At 42.9% G+C, this 16,793-nt stretch overlaps 1 protein-coding gene across 6 annotated transcripts in view; it reads left to right on the top strand.

Moving 5' to 3' along the window:
• The window catches only part of madd (MAP-kinase activating death domain), a 65,558-nt gene that overhangs the window by 35,176 nt on the left and 13,589 nt on the right, over positions 1 to 16,793 (top strand). For 4 of the 6 annotated variants that reach the window (XM_030098772.1, XM_030098764.1, XM_030098786.1 and 1 more), the window contains exons 16-24: positions 6,987 to 7,095; positions 8,184 to 8,370; positions 8,469 to 8,619; positions 8,958 to 9,161; positions 10,633 to 10,683; positions 13,661 to 13,764; positions 13,910 to 13,993; positions 15,256 to 15,414; positions 16,546 to 16,666. In XM_030098772.1, the coding sequence (XP_029954632.1) occupies positions 6,987 to 7,095; positions 8,184 to 8,370; positions 8,469 to 8,619; positions 8,958 to 9,161; positions 10,633 to 10,683; positions 13,661 to 13,764; positions 13,910 to 13,993; positions 15,256 to 15,414; positions 16,546 to 16,666 (1,170 nt within the window). Of the gene's footprint in view, positions 1 to 417; positions 478 to 6,986; positions 7,096 to 8,183; positions 8,371 to 8,468; positions 8,620 to 8,957; positions 9,162 to 10,632; positions 10,684 to 13,660; positions 13,765 to 13,909; positions 13,994 to 15,255; positions 15,415 to 16,545; positions 16,667 to 16,793 lie in introns of all 6 variants that reach the window. The other 2 variants (XM_030098748.1, XM_030098778.1) reach the window with 2 other exon arrangements.

Raw genomic sequence — 16,793 nt, 5'->3', positions numbered from 1 at the left:
AATAAGATCCAAACACTATGAAGAAGAAGAGCTCCTCCTGCCACACTTTGAAAACCCCTGTTTTAAGAATGTGTTGTCTTTGTTGAGCGGTCAACAATACTCAGAGTCCGTGCTGCTGATGTGTTTACAACAAAGTATGAGCCAGACACTGCTCCTACTTGGGTACTGTAAATGTTGACTTTTTCCATCATATCCAACACTTCAGAGGTCTGTGCCATCATCAACACATGCTGTCGATTTCTCTTTTCTGTCTCCACCTTTTATTTAGTTTTCTTTTTCTCTGTTTTGACGCCATGTTGAGTGTGCATGCCCGCCGTGTTCCGGGGTTGATGTTCAGACGACTGGTTGTGGTCTGGGCCGGTGTCCCCTCTCTCTGTTCCACCTTTTCGCGGCACTAATTCTGGGTTTTGTGTGCAGTATTTGGCCTAAATTCTCTAATGGAGATAATTACAGAGGCCGGCCCGGGGAGCGGAGAAGGTGGGTTCTGCCCTTTTTATCGAGTGAGCTGCATGCTTCTCCAAGCCAGTCAACTACATCTCCCACCATCCCCCCTGTCGTCTCTCTCTCTCTCTCTCCCCCCATCTCAGTCACCGTGTGTGCCGTCACAGGTCCAGTGGGACGTGAAGTGTGTCGTCTTGTCACAGCACCATTCATATTGACCGTTCAACCTCCTCAAACTGACTGTTGCTCCACGCCACAGTTTGTTTACCCAACGACGAATAACCTGGCCTTATCACAAACAAGATAAGAAAGATCAAACACTAGAATATTATCAGCCAGCTGGGGAATAAAGAGGGCCGATACGATACGCAGCAGCACGAAGCTGATGTAAAACCATGTACAGAACAGGAAGGTAAAATCCAGAGTGAGAATAGAAATCACTAAACTAATGGAGCGTCATTGCCTTTTTTTTTTTTTCTTTTTGTCCTTCATACTCCCACAGAGTACAAAATGGACTGAATCATGTTGCATTTGTGTTTTAAAAAAATGAGGACAGAACAAACTTAAATTATGAAGCTTCCTATCTTAAGTCATTAAAGAAAAGGTTTTTTTGATAAGAGCCAAAGTTGTTATTTCTCCAGCCAGGATGCTACTATTTTCAACAGTGAATATTTCAGACACAATGTTTGGGGTTGCAGCACTTTTTAGTGTAATGTTGGAGGTTTTTGAGTTTGTTTATTGGAGAATTGGTCAACTCTTTGTTGTGTTGTGTGCAGCAGCTGCTATTATGCATTCAGTGGGACTCAAATACAACTGGGTTCTGACAGTACTTATTGAGAATCATAATAATCTCTGTTTCATTACAAGAATCCTGTTAATTTCCTGTTGTTGTTTATGTTTTGTCAGACAGCTTTTATTACCATCAATTTTATCCTACAAGATAATGCATTTCACTCCGATGACAGATAGATAATCTGATTCATTCCCAGGTAGTTAAACTACTGCAGCTCATGGCTCACATATGAATTAGTTCAGCTTTCAGTGATCAACATGGAAATACTTAAGCAGTAAAATCAACACACAATCAAATACTTTAAAAAAGACATTGGGGACAATATTGCACCGATTTAGGATTGCTAGAATCAAGCTAGTGACATTAATAAAACTAGCAAAATTCTCAAGGCTGAGATGAATACCACCATGCCAAACAAAATAATGACCCAATTTTTACATGAACATCTAAAAGCAGGAATAATAGTCTATGGATGTAAAGAAGCCTCTGAATGTGATATCACAGTCTTCTGAAACACGTGAAAAATCCTGTGTTGTGAGTCTCAATGGTGAATTTTTTTTTCCTCTTTTCTGTACACCAGTTGTTTATTAGTCTCATTTTAATAGTGTCTCCTGCTGTTTGCTTCCTAACTGGTGGTAATTGCCATTTATATGTACATCTGAATCATTTTGTAATCGGGCACTTCATCGTCTATCAAATAGATTTTGCTTTCCGATTTTAAGCCTGGACTGGTCAGTGTGGCATCTTGATCTGACTTTATTCAGTGGGAAAAAAAATGCCAGTTTTTATGCTATTATAATCTTTGATATTGAGTTTTGGGAGGAAGGTGCCTTTGAAGTGAAAAGGGGAGGCGTACAGGACGGAAGTGAAAATGTGTCCACAAAGGAGGCCGAACTGGAGCTGAGGATGTGCATGTTTTTACTGGAATTTAGCAGAATGGAGACGATGAAGTTGTGATGGTCATTTATGCAAACTGGCATAAAAAGATGTTTTTGGCTGACTGGATAGGAAGCTTCAGCAACTTGTGAGACCTTCACAATGCGAAGGAAGCTTCTGTCACATTCTGTGACGCTATTCTCCGTCCCCTGCTTTGACCAGAGTTTTCATCGACAGTCGTTTTCGGTGACTTGTAGCTTCATTTATGTGTAGACAAAAAGTCCACTTGATTTACACTTGATTCAGTTGTGTAAAAGGAGCCTGAGACTCACGAGGCACGTTTACATGGACCACGTATAATCCGCTTATATGGTGGAGCGGATTGTAAATGCGTATTGTAAACGCCCGAGTGGATCTGCTTCACTCAGAGCGGACTGTATTTCGGAGCCGATTGTACGAGGTGGTCTACATCGATCGACAATCCGCTCCATGTCCCCTATAAACGCTGCCTGACAGCGGAGCGGGTTAAACGGGGGATTATTTGTTCCGCGCATGCGCGCCCCTGTAATGATGTGCGCAGTAAACGGGAAGCAGGACGGTCAAAAACAAGCAGAAAAACACGGCGGTGGTTGAATAACACTTTAATAAAAACCCCAAGAGAACAAACACTGGAGAGGCGAGATGGAAGCAAACTGTGAAACAGCGAGTTGTATAAAGAGCTCCGTGGCGGAATACGAGCGATCGTCCGGCTGGTGTTATGGATTAACTGGTTCTCGTGTTAACGAATGACGGCGGAGGTCTGTGTAGACACATACTGATAACAACAGTTGTTAAAGTCAGACTCACAAAAGACTTTAAACGTATACATTCACTGTAACTGTCGATAGCCGACGTTCGCCAGAACGACTACATGTTTCAGTCATCTATTGGTCACAAGTTAACACGGGCACCAGTTAATTCGAAACATCGGCATGCGGAGCAGAGCTCACACCGAGACGTGCTGCTCGGCACGGCGGTGCTGCGGCCAGGGAAGCAGCCGCTCCTTCAGCAGCGTATCATGGAGATGTTGGGACATTATTTGAGCAGATATCAGCCGATAAAAACACTCTGCTCGGCGCCGAGGACTGCTGCTGCAGAGAGGAAGAACTGGAAGTTCCTCGTGAGAGACTTTGTGCGCATGTCACAGGACACTGTATAATCCGCTTCACCCAGGGTCCTTGTAAACGAGGATTCATCGTGGATCGCTTTGTATGCTGTACATGAATACACTCGCGTTTAATACGATTGTTTACAATTGGATTGAAAAAACACCCATGTAAACTGGGCCAGTGTCCACATGGACTGTACTTCCTTCATCTCCTCATGACTCAACTCCAGCAAGCGTTTGACTCCCAAGGTTAAGGGCGGCTCTCAAGCCTCTGTTAATCCCACGGGGGTCCGTCTCATACCTGCAACAAAATGATGAAGAAAACCTCCTGACAGACACCCCACAGGAGCTCTCTCTGTTTCTTACCAACCAACTTTTCCATTCCCGCTCTGCCTGCCTGATGGATGTAAAATCAGGGACATCTTTTCCGTCGCTCTTGTACCATTTCAGAGGAGGTTAAATCATGCTATTTTTTTTCTTTTTCAGGTAAATGTTTAGCTATTGGTACCTTCTTCCTTTTTAAATGGTATTGATAAACTGTTTGCTGTAAGATCATATCATCATGGCATAGATAATCATGATCCACACGGTCTCTGCTGTAATCTTTGATGTTTAGTTTCAAGAACAGTTTCACTTTCTGAACAATCCGCCATGCACATGCTTGAACATCTGAAAATGTGTCCCATTGAACGTAAATTCTTCTATAACAAGTTTGATTAACACGAAGATGCAGATTCCACAGAGAAAACCATGGGTCCTCTCACCACGACACCACTGTGTCACCCAACGCCTGAGGTGCATTTGATGCCATTTTAATGATGTGCAAGCTCTGCTTCACGGTTCAGGAGGGTCACTCTTTGTCTTTGAATTTTTCAGAAGTGATTTATTTATTTGATGTTTTGCTCCCAACGCTGTGTCACAGCGTTAAAGCGCCGAGATGTGCCGACAACCTCGGCGATTCTAATGAAGGCGGCTCAAACGAGCGGCGGTGAGAGTCGCAGTTGGAGCTCTGATCTGACTTCAGCCTCTGCGTAACAAACTGACAGCGTGACAGCGCAGCAGCCTGGGTTTTTAAAAAAGAAAGAGTCGACGGTATCCTGTGCTGTCAGCTGCTGACAGGTCCTGTCTTTATGTGGGGGGATGGATAAATGATGACATTACCTGCTGTCACATGCACGAACGCACACACTGCCTCACTGCTGGGGAAATGAGGAGACATCCTGCAGAAGGTATTTCAGAAACCGTAAAAAGTTTCCTTCAAACAGCACACACTACCTGCTGTTAGAGTCATTCCAAAGAGAATCCATTAAAGGAACTTAATAAAGTCAAAACTGCAGTCGTTGAATGCATGTTAGCATGATAACTAGCTAGTTCCTGCCAGTGAAGTCTTATGAATACAGATTCTAGTTTATTATTGCACCTCTTTGTGTGTATGTGCAATCCAACTAGTGGATATTTTGTATCTGGTTTATGTTTTTGAATGTGTCAGTGGTTATTTGAGGTTGTCAGGTCAGAACATCTCACACTCCAGTGGTCAGTAGCTTGTGAATTTGGCTTAAGGAGAGTTGAGCAGCGACTCGAGGCTCGTTGGTGCATGGGAGGGTGAAGGCTGGTCAGGCTGGTTCTCATGAAAAGGTGTCAGCGTTTTAGCAGCCAGTTAATAGCCAATGGTATAATAATGGACATTAATGTGATAATTTAGGCCATTTTAAATAAAATAAATCTAAAAAGTACACATTTTTCCAATAGTGCCAATAAATGCCAGAATACCATTCTGCCAATATTTGATTAGGTGATTACCTTAGAAGCTGGTAAATACATATCATTATTGATTTATTCCATTCAGAAAAAGACTTATGTACTCTCATATGAATTTTAACTACACCCAAATCGCTTGTATATAAAGCCATACTAATATATTACATGTGCATAATAAATAAATGTTCACCCAATGTGCGCGCGCGCCTCGCACACACACACACACACACACACACACACACACACACACACACACACACACACACATATTTTTTTCTTCATCCCGATTATTCGCATAATTTTTCTGCAATTAATCACTATTAATCCTATTATGCGCAAAATACAATAATGAATTCAAAAGTACTCTGTAATGATCATCCTGCCCCCAGCAGGGGACAGGGAATTTTTTTTTTTTTTTGGAAGAATTTTGCAAGAAGCATAAATTTACAATAATAATTTTACAATTCATCAAATATGCTTTACAATAGCTTCAAATACCAAGTCTTTACCAAGATTGCCACCCCCGACCCCCCAACACACAACGCCTGATGAAAATATTTGTCGGCGTTAAGGAAGCAGTGCGTTAACATGTTAACGCGTTAACGTGCCCAACCCTATACATATATATATATATATATATATATATATATATATATATATATATATATACATACATACATACTTGCATACACAAAAGTACACAAAGAAATTTGCATTTAACACTTGAGTGGAAGAAGTAAAACTTACATTACTGAAGTAGAATCAATAAAAACTTTGAAAATGTAATCATGGCTACCAAAAACAAATATTATATCTAAATGAAGCTTTTAACCTGGTTAAATAAAGGATATAATAATAATATTTCATCATGTGTACAAGGTTGTCATAATGTTTTGCAGGCTGGTTTCTGTGTTGAAATGAATGCTTGCTCTGTGCATGTTATGGTCTGCAGCCTCTATTACCATAGGCTTTCTTCAGGTTTTGTATTTAGAGTTAATAGTTCAATAAAAAGAAGTTTTTTTTTCTCTGCATTAATTCATCGTATTTATTTGAACTAAGCTGTAATTGCTAGTGGACAATACACCGAAAACCTTAATGCAATGTGTGTCGTATAAATCACAGTTTGAATCACGAAAACCTGATTAAAACAGTTTTAAAAAAAAAAACGTAGGCAAATTCATTCAGTGTTAAGATGCCTTAACGATATTGTGATGAATAGACGTGTGCGCTGGAGTGTGAGGTTAATTGAAGAGCTTTATTAACAAACGGACCCACTAATGACCAGCTTCATTTGCTAATGCAGTGCTTTGAACTCTGGCAGTCTGGGTCACGTCTCACATGAATCCGCCATGAAACAAAGGGAATAAATGTTTAGAAACTCCTAATGAGGGTTTTTAAAACAGGGATTGAAGCAACACAAGCCAGCGGTTCACGAGTGACCGGCTCCCTTCCATCCGCTTGTCTCTTCAGTTTCTCTCATGCATGTCGTCACAAATGTGCCTGATGTCCTTCATCTGACCTCTCACGTCTCTGTGCTGTGTCGCCATCACCAAGAGCACCATTTGGACTCCTGCGTGCGTGTGTGTGTGTGTGTGTGTTTGAATTGTCCTTCACGTCTCTTTGCTGTAATTATAGACTGCAGCAGCAGCTTCTGTAATTTGTCTGTTCAGCAGTAGATAACCTTCACCAGATTCCAAAAGAGTCTGTCCTCTCCTCAAAGTGGTGTAAACTGCTTTGTTTTCTATTTGATGTTGTAGATTAACAAAAAAAAAAAAAAAAAAAAGAAACAGTAGTAGCTTGAAGTGGTTTCCCGTCCTGGTTCTCAGTTCCTGGTGGCTTCGTGAGTCCAGTCCACCTCTGCTGAGAGCCTTCCTCTGTAGTATGCTCACACTCAACAGTTTATTGTTTTTTTTAGTTTTATCACTCGCTGTTGTCCACAAACTTTCATTCTTTCGGTTTTTTCCCCTCCAGGCACTCGTGCACCTCGAGCACTCGTAGATCAGAAGTCGTCGGTGATCAAACACAGTCCAACAGTGAAGAGAGAGTCTCCCTCTCCTCAGGGCCGCGTCAACAACACCAGGTACCACGTTTAATTTGAAGTTTTCACCTCTCGGAGATCATGTTTGTGTTTAGAAAAGGTTGTTGAACCTGTAAAGCACACGGACAACACCCTGTGTTTTGGGGGTCCACTTGGACAAAACAGAGTCAAGAGTTGTTCTGCATATGTGTGTGTAGATGGGCAACAACAACAATGCTTTCCTGACTCCCAGTCCCTACTCTGAATTGAGTTACCCAGAGTAGCGATCCAACTTCCTCACCTTTCCATTCGATTGTCGATGAACCCGTGACCTTTCCTGAAATGAAAACATAGAAAATTTGCGCTTTTATTTGAAACGTGTATATGGGGCCTGAATTGAACCTGACACCACTGAGAACTGAGCTGATTACCTCAGTGAACGCTGTTTCACTTCACACTGTGGAAGAGAATTTGTAAAAACCTGAAGGCAAAGGCTGCACAGTGTGGTATTTCTGCACCACGAGACGTTGTTCACATTTCCTTCAACTTGTTCAACAAATGTTGTCATAATAAATTTATACCACTTTGCTCTGAAGCAAATCGAAGCATTGGGACTCTATCTTCCCCAGATCTAAATGTTCAGTTAATTTGAAATAAAATGTCATCATGAAATAAATAAAGTAGGGACAGTGTGCTAAGTGAAAAGCAAACACAATGTTGTGGAAAATCTATAAATCCATATTCACCCCAAAGAGTAACATAAAGAACATATCCAATCTTGAAACTGAGACATTTTATCATTCATCTATATTTATTTTATTTTAAATTAGTAAAAGCTTTTCACAAATGGAGACAATTTGTTGCGTCATGCAATGAAAAAACATGGAAACCACCACCGAGCTGAAACTCTGCTTGAGACGAGAATTCCACAACTTTTCTCTCCGAAAACGAGTCTCACTTGAAACAGTTTTTGCTGACGTCAACTTCAAAATGAGCTCAAACTTAATTGCACAATGTTAAATGCTTGTTTTTTTTGTTTGTTTTTTTTTTAATTTGGATGAAATAAGGTGGTATTCTGTTGTTGTTGCTGCTTTGGGGACCTTGGTGTTTGTGCCGGGCTGCAGCTGACACCCTGCTCTGTGTTGATCCAGTGAGAACCAGCAGTTCTTGAAGGAGGTGGTGCAGAGCGTGCTGGACGGCCAGGGCGTCGGCTGGCTCAACATGAAGAAAGTGCGCCGCCTGTTGGAGAACGAGCAGCTGCGCGTGTTCGTGCTGAGCAAACTGAACCGAGCCGTCCAGTCGGAGGAGGACGCCCGGCAGGAGATCATACGAGACGTGGTGAGAGGCTGCTGGTGGAGCTTTTCCCAAAACGCACAAACACTTGTGAACGTGGCCTTTAGATTTTTGGATCACGATCCATGTGGCTGCTGTTGCAGGAGGTGAGCAGAAAGGTGTACAAAGGCATGCTGGACATCTTGAAGTGCACGGTTTCCAGCCTGGAGCACTCGTACACCAACGCCGGCCTCGGAGGCATGGCCAGCGTCTTCAGCTTGCTGGAGATCGCACGCACACACTATCAAACCAAAGGTATGGGTCCTCCCCTGAATGCACCAGTGGAATGCACATTTTTCGTGATTTATTTGACATTTCTTCTAAAGAATTTTTTAGAATTTTGTCAGCTCATTTAAGACTTTCTGTGCAGAGCAGCTTAACATCAATGGGCCTGTGCTACTAACACTTGTCCATGTCTTTGCATTGTGTTTAGCTTAATGCTGCATGTTGGGACGCTGTCTGTTTAAAAGCTGCCTGGAAATGCTACTTTATAACTGACTCCCAGTTCCAGGCCGTATTGTTTATCTATTTCTTTCCTTCCTGTATTGTTAATGATTTCTGTCTTTGGCCGCCTGATTTTGAAAACTTGGTAGACCCAGAAAAGCGCAAGCGAAGCCCCACAGACAGTGCTGGCAGCCCGGGGAGTAAAGAGAGTCCTTCTGGTCGTTTGGAGACCGCCCGGCCTCAGGGGCTTCTGAATATTCCCCACCTGCAGCTGCCACATCACACAACGGGCAAAGGAGCCCGCCATTATGATACCCGGAGTCTGAACGAGGAGAACTTTATTGCCTCGATTGGTGTGTACACCACTCCAGCCCGGTTGCATGTGCAATGTAAAACCCTGCCCCCCCCCCTCCCCTCCCCTAAAGCTCATCAACCCTGAAACCAGCCCCCCCTCCCACCCACCCACCCACCCACCACCTCCTCCTCCTCCTCACTTGTCCCAGGCTGATTCCTACTGGGGCAGTAATATTCCACACACTGACACTGGAAATGCGAGTGATGATGTGACAGTTATTTCTTGAAAACGTCTTCCTCTGTCTGGGATTACCGACCAAAACCCAAAACTCAGGATTCCAGCTTCCAGCAGTGAAAGCTGTGTGGAATATTCCCCTGTTTCCCAGCCTGGCCTGCGTGTGTTCGTCTCTCTCTCCCTGTTTGCCCCCCCTCTCCGGACCTCTGTTGTCAGCCTGTTAGCGCCTTGAATTGCATGTGTTTGTTTGTTTTGTTTGTTTGTTTGTTTTTTTTTGGTCCTCCAAACAATGTAAATCTGCAGTAGTGGACGAGGGGAAACCAGAGGTAAAACGCATTGATAGTCCAATCGGCGCTGGCCTGTGCCTTTACTGCAGGTTTCTGCAAGGCGCGCTGTAGATAACGGCGGCTCCCGTTTGCTCTCAGCATGGAGGGTGGAAGCATCACTCCCCGGTAAACAGTCCCAGGAGGACCAGTAGATCTCGCCTCAGAAATGTGCTCCATTGGTTGATAAAGAACTTATCGACTTGAACAGCAAAAAAAAAAAAAAAAAAAAAAAAAAAGCCTCAAGGAATCTGTTTGGCACTTAGCTTTCTGAGATTGATTCTGGGTCTGTATACGGGGGACTGGGTCGGTCCAGCCACCCCGGCACCTCTCCCACCTGCACCCCTTCTCTTCTTCTTCTTCTTCCTCCTCTTCTTCTTAGAAGTTGCACCTTCAATTCTACAGAATGCCGTGAGACTTTCTGCATCCCGAGCTTCTGCAACTGCTCCATTTCACCAGCTGGCTAGTCGGCATCTCAACCCTCATCCCACGCTCTTTTCCAGACCAGCCATCTCTGCCCTCCCCCCCCCCCCCCCCCCCCCCCCCCCCCCCCCCCTCACTCACTCTCACTCTCTCTCTGTCTCTCTCTCTCTCTCTTGCTCTCTCGCACCTCCGCCCCGGAGAGCCACGCAGAAGCGATGGGTGAAAACCAGGAAGTCACTGTGTGGCTCTCCGGGACCTCGAGCCGGGAGCTCCGGGTGTCTTGTAATGTTCCCTTCGTAGCTGATACCTCACAGTAAATGCGTCGTAATTATGAAGCCCTCTTTCTGTTTGTCCAATTTCTTCTGAGATTCACCCTCAGCTACATGCAAACATTACAAAACACCCCCCTCCCCTCAGCGATGACGGATCCTCAGTGCTTACTTTGTTTTAGTTTCAGTTTCAATGCTCATCCACCATACATGCCTTTTCAACCAGCTCTCTGACTCTCTCTCTGTCTTTCTCTCCTTGCTTGCAATGCATCTTGGGTAGAATTGTGGAGCAAGCACCAGGATAAGCAAAAAGCTTTGGAAAAACCACAGAGTAAGAGACTTTTCACACACCAAAGAAAATTTAAAAAAAAAAAAAGAACAACGGAAAAATGATCGGGGTGTTGAGCCGATGATCTTTTTTCAGCCCCTTTCTTCTCTTCCTACCTTTGAACCTCACCTGTTTTCATACCTGATCAATAGAAATGAGTGCTTGAATACACAGATTGAAAGATCTGTTTCTACTGGTAATGTTCAGAGTATGACATTTTTATAATTCCCCCTTTGATGTACGACCAAAATTCCAAAAAAGTTGGGACTCTGTGTTAAATGTTTTAATAAATCAGATTGCAATGATTTGCAAGCCTCATCGACCCACATATGGCTTCCGATAAAGAACATATCCCATTTTTAAAGTTCCCTCTTACCAGTTAAATTTTCTCTCCTTGTATTTTTTTCATTCACGCTACTTCTCCAACCTTTTTGTTGCCCCTGTCCCAACTTTTTTGAGATCTGTCGCTCCCGTTGAATTCCAGATGGGCTAAAAAAACTTCACTGAAGTGTAGAATTGTCTCGGATTGAACATCTGATGTGTTGTTAATGTTCTCATGGGGATAAAATGTGGATTTATGAGCTCTGACAATCTTTATACTCTGTTTTTATTTACATTTAACGCAGTGTCCCAAGTTTTTTGTGAATGGGAGAATAACACATGCCAGTGTTTTTTTATTTTTTTAATGTTATGCTGCCACTACTGTATAAGAAATAGGATCACGAAACTGATTAGAAAGTGTAGTTTTTTTTCATAGATTTAAACGTGATGTTTATGTTTAATGAGAGCACACTTGTTTATTGATGTGTTTATCTGGCACACACACACACACACACACACACACACACACACACACACACACACACACACACACACACACACACACACACGTTTGTATTTCTATCCTTGTGGGGACCTTCCATTGACTCCCATTCATGTCTAACTCCTAACCCTGACCCTTATCCTCACCCTAACCCACACCAAAACAAGGCGTAGCCCTAAAGAAATGTTTTTGCACTTTTACTTTTTTCCGTAACAACAACATGGTCAAGAAAACACTGTTTCCCCTCATGGGGACCCAAGAAATGTCCCCACGATTCACATCGTGCCAGGTTTTCCTATCCTTGTGGGGACATTTGGTCCCCACAAGCATAGAAAAACCTGTACACACACACACACACACACATACACACACAGAGAGTTATTTCATGTTACAGTCACTGGCTTAAAGCTCATGCGAGTTTATTTCCCAGTGTTACTTTTCCCCCCCTCCTCTTGCAAACCATGCATCTTGATGCCTCTTTTTAACCCCCTTATTTTGTTGTTTCTGTTTCAACTTGCTTGCTTTGAATACTGTATTGCAGTTGTCGGTACATTAGAGGCCCCATTTAAAAAATAAATAAGTGAAATAGAGCGGTTTGCAAAGGTCAGAAGTCGCATCAGATGAGCCCAGTCCAGAAGGTTCCTGAACAACCAGCCTCACTTGAAGTCGACAGCGTCTCCTGTTACCGTCCATCAGTCCGTCTGCATGCCTAACTGCCTGTGTCTGTCTGTCCTCTCTGGTCAAACCCTGAGGCCACATTTTGCAGCCTTGATTGACAAATAATGTCGCACCCTTGCAATTTTTTGCTTTTAATTTCTAACTCTCCCCCCAGTTTTACTGCACTCTTCTGCCTGCCCCTGTGTCTTCTCTCTGTCTGGTCTTTCAAACTTGTATCTGTAATCAGAACTGTTTCTCTGTAAGTTTTCATGGATCATAGACACTGTTGTTGGAACTTTTTAGCTACGGGTGAACATATTTTGATTTCCAAAAGAAAAAAAAGAGGAATTTTGGCCCCCAGCCGCTGTATCTTTTAATGATACTGTATGGATAGAAAATGAAACAACATAACCAAAGATTCTTAAAATAATCTCTCTTAACAGTCAATAATAAACTAACTTTAAATAAATCTTGATCAACTTCAATATGTCTGGAGTGAAATAATAATAATAAATTTAAATCCAATCATAGAATACAACAAAATTGTAATTGTAGTGCTGTCGCAGTGCCACAGTGAGAGCTATAATGCGCACTTTCTAAAGAAACTCTGCATGTGCCACAGTTTAAATCTTCAAAAGGAGGTTTCAAAAACTGTAGAATGTGTGAAACATTTTTTGCACTTTTCATTTCAGGTGTAATAGCTCTCTTTCTTGTTTTACTGGACCAACAAGGTTTGTTTTTATAAAATCCAACTTCAATTATCTATTTCAGATCATTTATGATGTAATATCTAAGAAATGTTTTATGTACAGTTTAGCGACGGTCTGCTCTGACAGCGACTCCGTCAGAAACATTGAATGACCTAAAATCCTCTTCCGCCTGTTCATCCAGAGGTGTTTTATAACTACATGAAAATCAGCTTCTGCTTGTTTTTCCAGCCATGTATTGACTGATACTTCTGCTGTACTTTCTGAAGTGTGATATAATCCCCAAGAGGCCGATTTGTGCGATTCTGCTGTAGTCACAGCAGACGTCAGAGCAGCAGCGCTTCTCTTCTGCCCACAAAATACAGAGAAAAGCTGAAGAATGCGTCCAGTGAGACTTGAAAAGAAATCTGTTGTTTTATTGTTGTGCATTGATCGTCAGAGAGACATACTTTCAGGCACAATGTGTAGGAATTTTCTTAGGTCATAAGCAGATAACGTTTTTTTTTTTTTTAAATCATTGATTATTTTAATCCATACAGAAGATGCATAGGTATCATTTCAGTATGTAGAGCCCTGGTCCAGTTATTCTATTTTCTTTGTAAATGAAAATATGTTGCCCTGACCGTACGCTTCGCTGAGCGCCAGCCTGGTTTCCAGTGTTGAGTGGAGGCTTCGGCCTCCAGGCGGGCGTAGTGTGAGTGTCGCTTTGACCCAGGCTCCTCTGCGTAAACAGGTAAGACGATGGCGAAGCAGAAATCAGGGAAACGCGCTCACAGTCCCGTGTGCCCTGCAGGGTCTGAAGGAGCCAAGCAGCAGCGCCCCCAGGTGGCCGACGCAGAGGAGAAGAAGTCACAGATCAGTGCCGACAGCGGCCTCAGTGTCACGTCTGGATCTCAGGTTTGTTCTTGTTGTAAACCTCTGAGGGTTCGACGGGTAACTTTACAGGACCTTTGGCTCTGTCTTGAGTTTGCTTTGGTTTCATGCAGAGCAGCACACAGCTCTGAAATGTGTCCCAGAATCCTCTCTGTTTGGGTTTCTGCAGAAGAGCGACAGCGAGTCGGTAACGAGTTCAGAGCCGCCGATCCTGACGAGGAGCACCAGCCAGGACTCGGAGGCCAGCACAGTGGTAGGGCACGGCCAGCTCGGACGCCACGCCGCCTGATTCTCTTCCCTCCGAACAGCCAGTTCACCGGAGCGGCAGGAGATTCACGGCCCTGCTTTCTGTTCTGAAAATATGATGAATTTAAAAAAGGACGTTAAGAAACACGGTCTTTAAGGTTATGTAGAAATGACTAAGTTTGAAGTTTTAGTTCTAACAGCAATGTTCTTGGATTGCACCAAACAAAGAAAGTCAATCTATTATCTGATTTAAGTTTTGAAGCCTTCACCTTCAGAGTATCTTGTTCTCCAGGCGTCAGTCAAAAACGTGTCATGAAGACAAAAGCAGCAGTGGTGGTTGAAACATGTTTATTTTCCACGTTCGGTTAGAGCTGCTCTTTTGATCAGCTGCTGTTTCAGAACCTTCTGTGAATTTCTTCCTTGAGATTTTAGGCCATAATTCTTGGCTTTCTTCATCTCATCAACAGTTTCTCTGCTTTTCTTCAGTCCAGCACAAGTTTCTCACTCAATCTAAACTCTTTCTGTTTTTTCTGTTTACTGATGCACATTTTGTCATTTCTACTTAAAATTCTGCTGCATAGCTTTATATTTTTCTTGCTTTGTCAGTTAAACACAGTAATGGTGAAGGCTTTCTGGCTCTGCTGTGGCAGCGTTCTGTTGTCATACAGTGACATCTAGTGGGCCAACATTGTATCTGTACATTTAGACAGTCTGGCAGACATGGTAGCCAGGCTTTGCAGCTGCTTGTGTGAAAATAGAAGAGTTTTTCAAAAAGCTCATAAGTAACCAAACCAGGTGAATCAAGGTGAAAGAAGTGATGATTGTGTTAGTACATTATGGAAATTCATGTGTTCATGATGAATCTCACATATCCTCTAAATGTGACACTTGAACATACAGTCTTGATCTCTGTTTCAGTCCATCGTGACGACAGTGAAAGATTTTCCTTTGTTCAACCCGACCTTCACTTCCATCTCCTTTACTCACCAGATTTGCTTTCTTGTGTTTTTTTTTTCCCTCCAGAAAATAAAATTCCCAACTTAAATCGGTGCAGTCCCAGAACTTTTTAATTTCCACGTTTTTGTGGGTGTCTCCATTAAGTTTTGGGTTAGAATTAGAACACATAACTGTATGAATTCAATTGGAGACTGAAAGATTTTTAAGGCATAATGTGACATCCTGTGTGCTGCAAAGCAAAAAAAATTCCCCGAATTCTCTGCAGGTAAAACTCCAGCATGTTTTTCTTACGTCTGGATTTTTGAATTGTAGATCAGCAACAGCTCTGGAGAGACTCTGGGAGCCGACAGCGATCTGAGCAGCACGGCGGGCGACGGCCTGGGCGGGAGAACCGCTCCTCATTTGACTCAGTCCAGAGGGACTCTGTCTGACAGCGAGATCGAAACCAACCCGGCCACCAGCTCAGTGTTTGTAAGTCAAACGGTAGATGCCACTCTTTCTTTGTTAGGTTTTTTTTTCTGAATATGCCTGTTTACTCCCAGTGTTTGAAAGTTAACAGTCATATAAACAAGATGAGTGAAGGCTGAGCTTCCTGCGAAAAGGTTTCTGAAGTTTTCTCTCTAATTCAGAGTTTTTGTTGTGTGAGGGCTTAAAGAGCGGGTAACGGCTGAGAGCACTTAAACCTCCCGTTATAAAAACAGCGCAGAGGAAGAGCTTTCCACAGCGCTGTGTTTACGGCTTTAATACTGCGGGAGCATCAGAAAGCCTGGTCGACAGACACGGATGCAGCATCAGTATGGATTCATTTTGGATATGTGTGACCTTGTAGTGTCACAATAAAAGACTGAGATGTCTGAATCCACAGTCCATCCAGTCTTATGTATCGATGGAGACTTTGATTCAAGCGCAGTTATTTCAGTTTTATATCTCCATCAGACAGAATAAATGCACTCAGAAAGGTTCATGAATACCCATAAATGCTTGACTTGACATCGAGATGAATTCATAAACAAATGTATGATCATAAAAAAGTCAACAGCATTGTCCACAAATGTTCTTGTTTTTGCTGTAACGTCAGCTTTTATGGAAGAAATAATTTGCGACCTTATTGTAATGGGAGGTCTAGCTGGTAAGAGATGCACAGAAAAAGAAAACTGATTTCTGTTCATTTCATTTCTTAAGAGAAATGGACAAAACGCTGAGAACAAGCCGAGATATCAGTAATGTTAACATGTGAGCTAGCTCCCTCATGGCTATCAGGACCAGCCTCAAAGCCACGCTGTCAGGGGGAGTTGGTAAAATAACAAACCATAATGCATAATGAAGTAGTTTTTTTTAAGCTTTCACTGTATTTTGCACCAGAAGGTTTCATTAAAAGTAGCTTTGTGTTGAGATTAGAATGAGCTTCTGACATTTAAACCACTGGAGGAGCCGCTCTGCGTGAACCTCTCTGATCGCACCGGTTCTGTTCTGTCGCTGTGAACGGAGAGGGTCCCGTCTCCGGAATGATTAAATGATTCGTGGCTGTTATTTCCTGTTTTCATCACGTATACTTTGAGTTCTCTGTGCGTTCTGCCCGAGCTAACCATCTCTTTTCCTCAGGGGAAGACGCACACTCTGAAGCCAGGCGTTAAAGATCACGTTCCCGCCATGGCGAAGGGCCCGCCTGCTCAGCCCATGGAGGACATCAGCATGAGGATCTATCTCTGCGAAGGCCTGCTGGGTATGATCCGCTCTCCACTTCAAAAAAACAAATTTCTGTTCGGCTTTCTATGGAATGCCTTCCTCTGTCTCTGTAGTTTGATCTGTTTTGCTTTACTAACATAAATGTCGCCTGTCTAACAAGCTAA

This window comes from Salarias fasciatus, chromosome 1 (assembly GCF_902148845.1).
Source record: "Salarias fasciatus chromosome 1, fSalaFa1.1, whole genome shotgun sequence".
NCBI classification, from domain to species: Eukaryota; Metazoa; Chordata; class Actinopteri; order Blenniiformes; family Blenniidae; genus Salarias; species Salarias fasciatus.
This window is presented reverse-complemented; position numbering and strand designations above follow the sequence as displayed.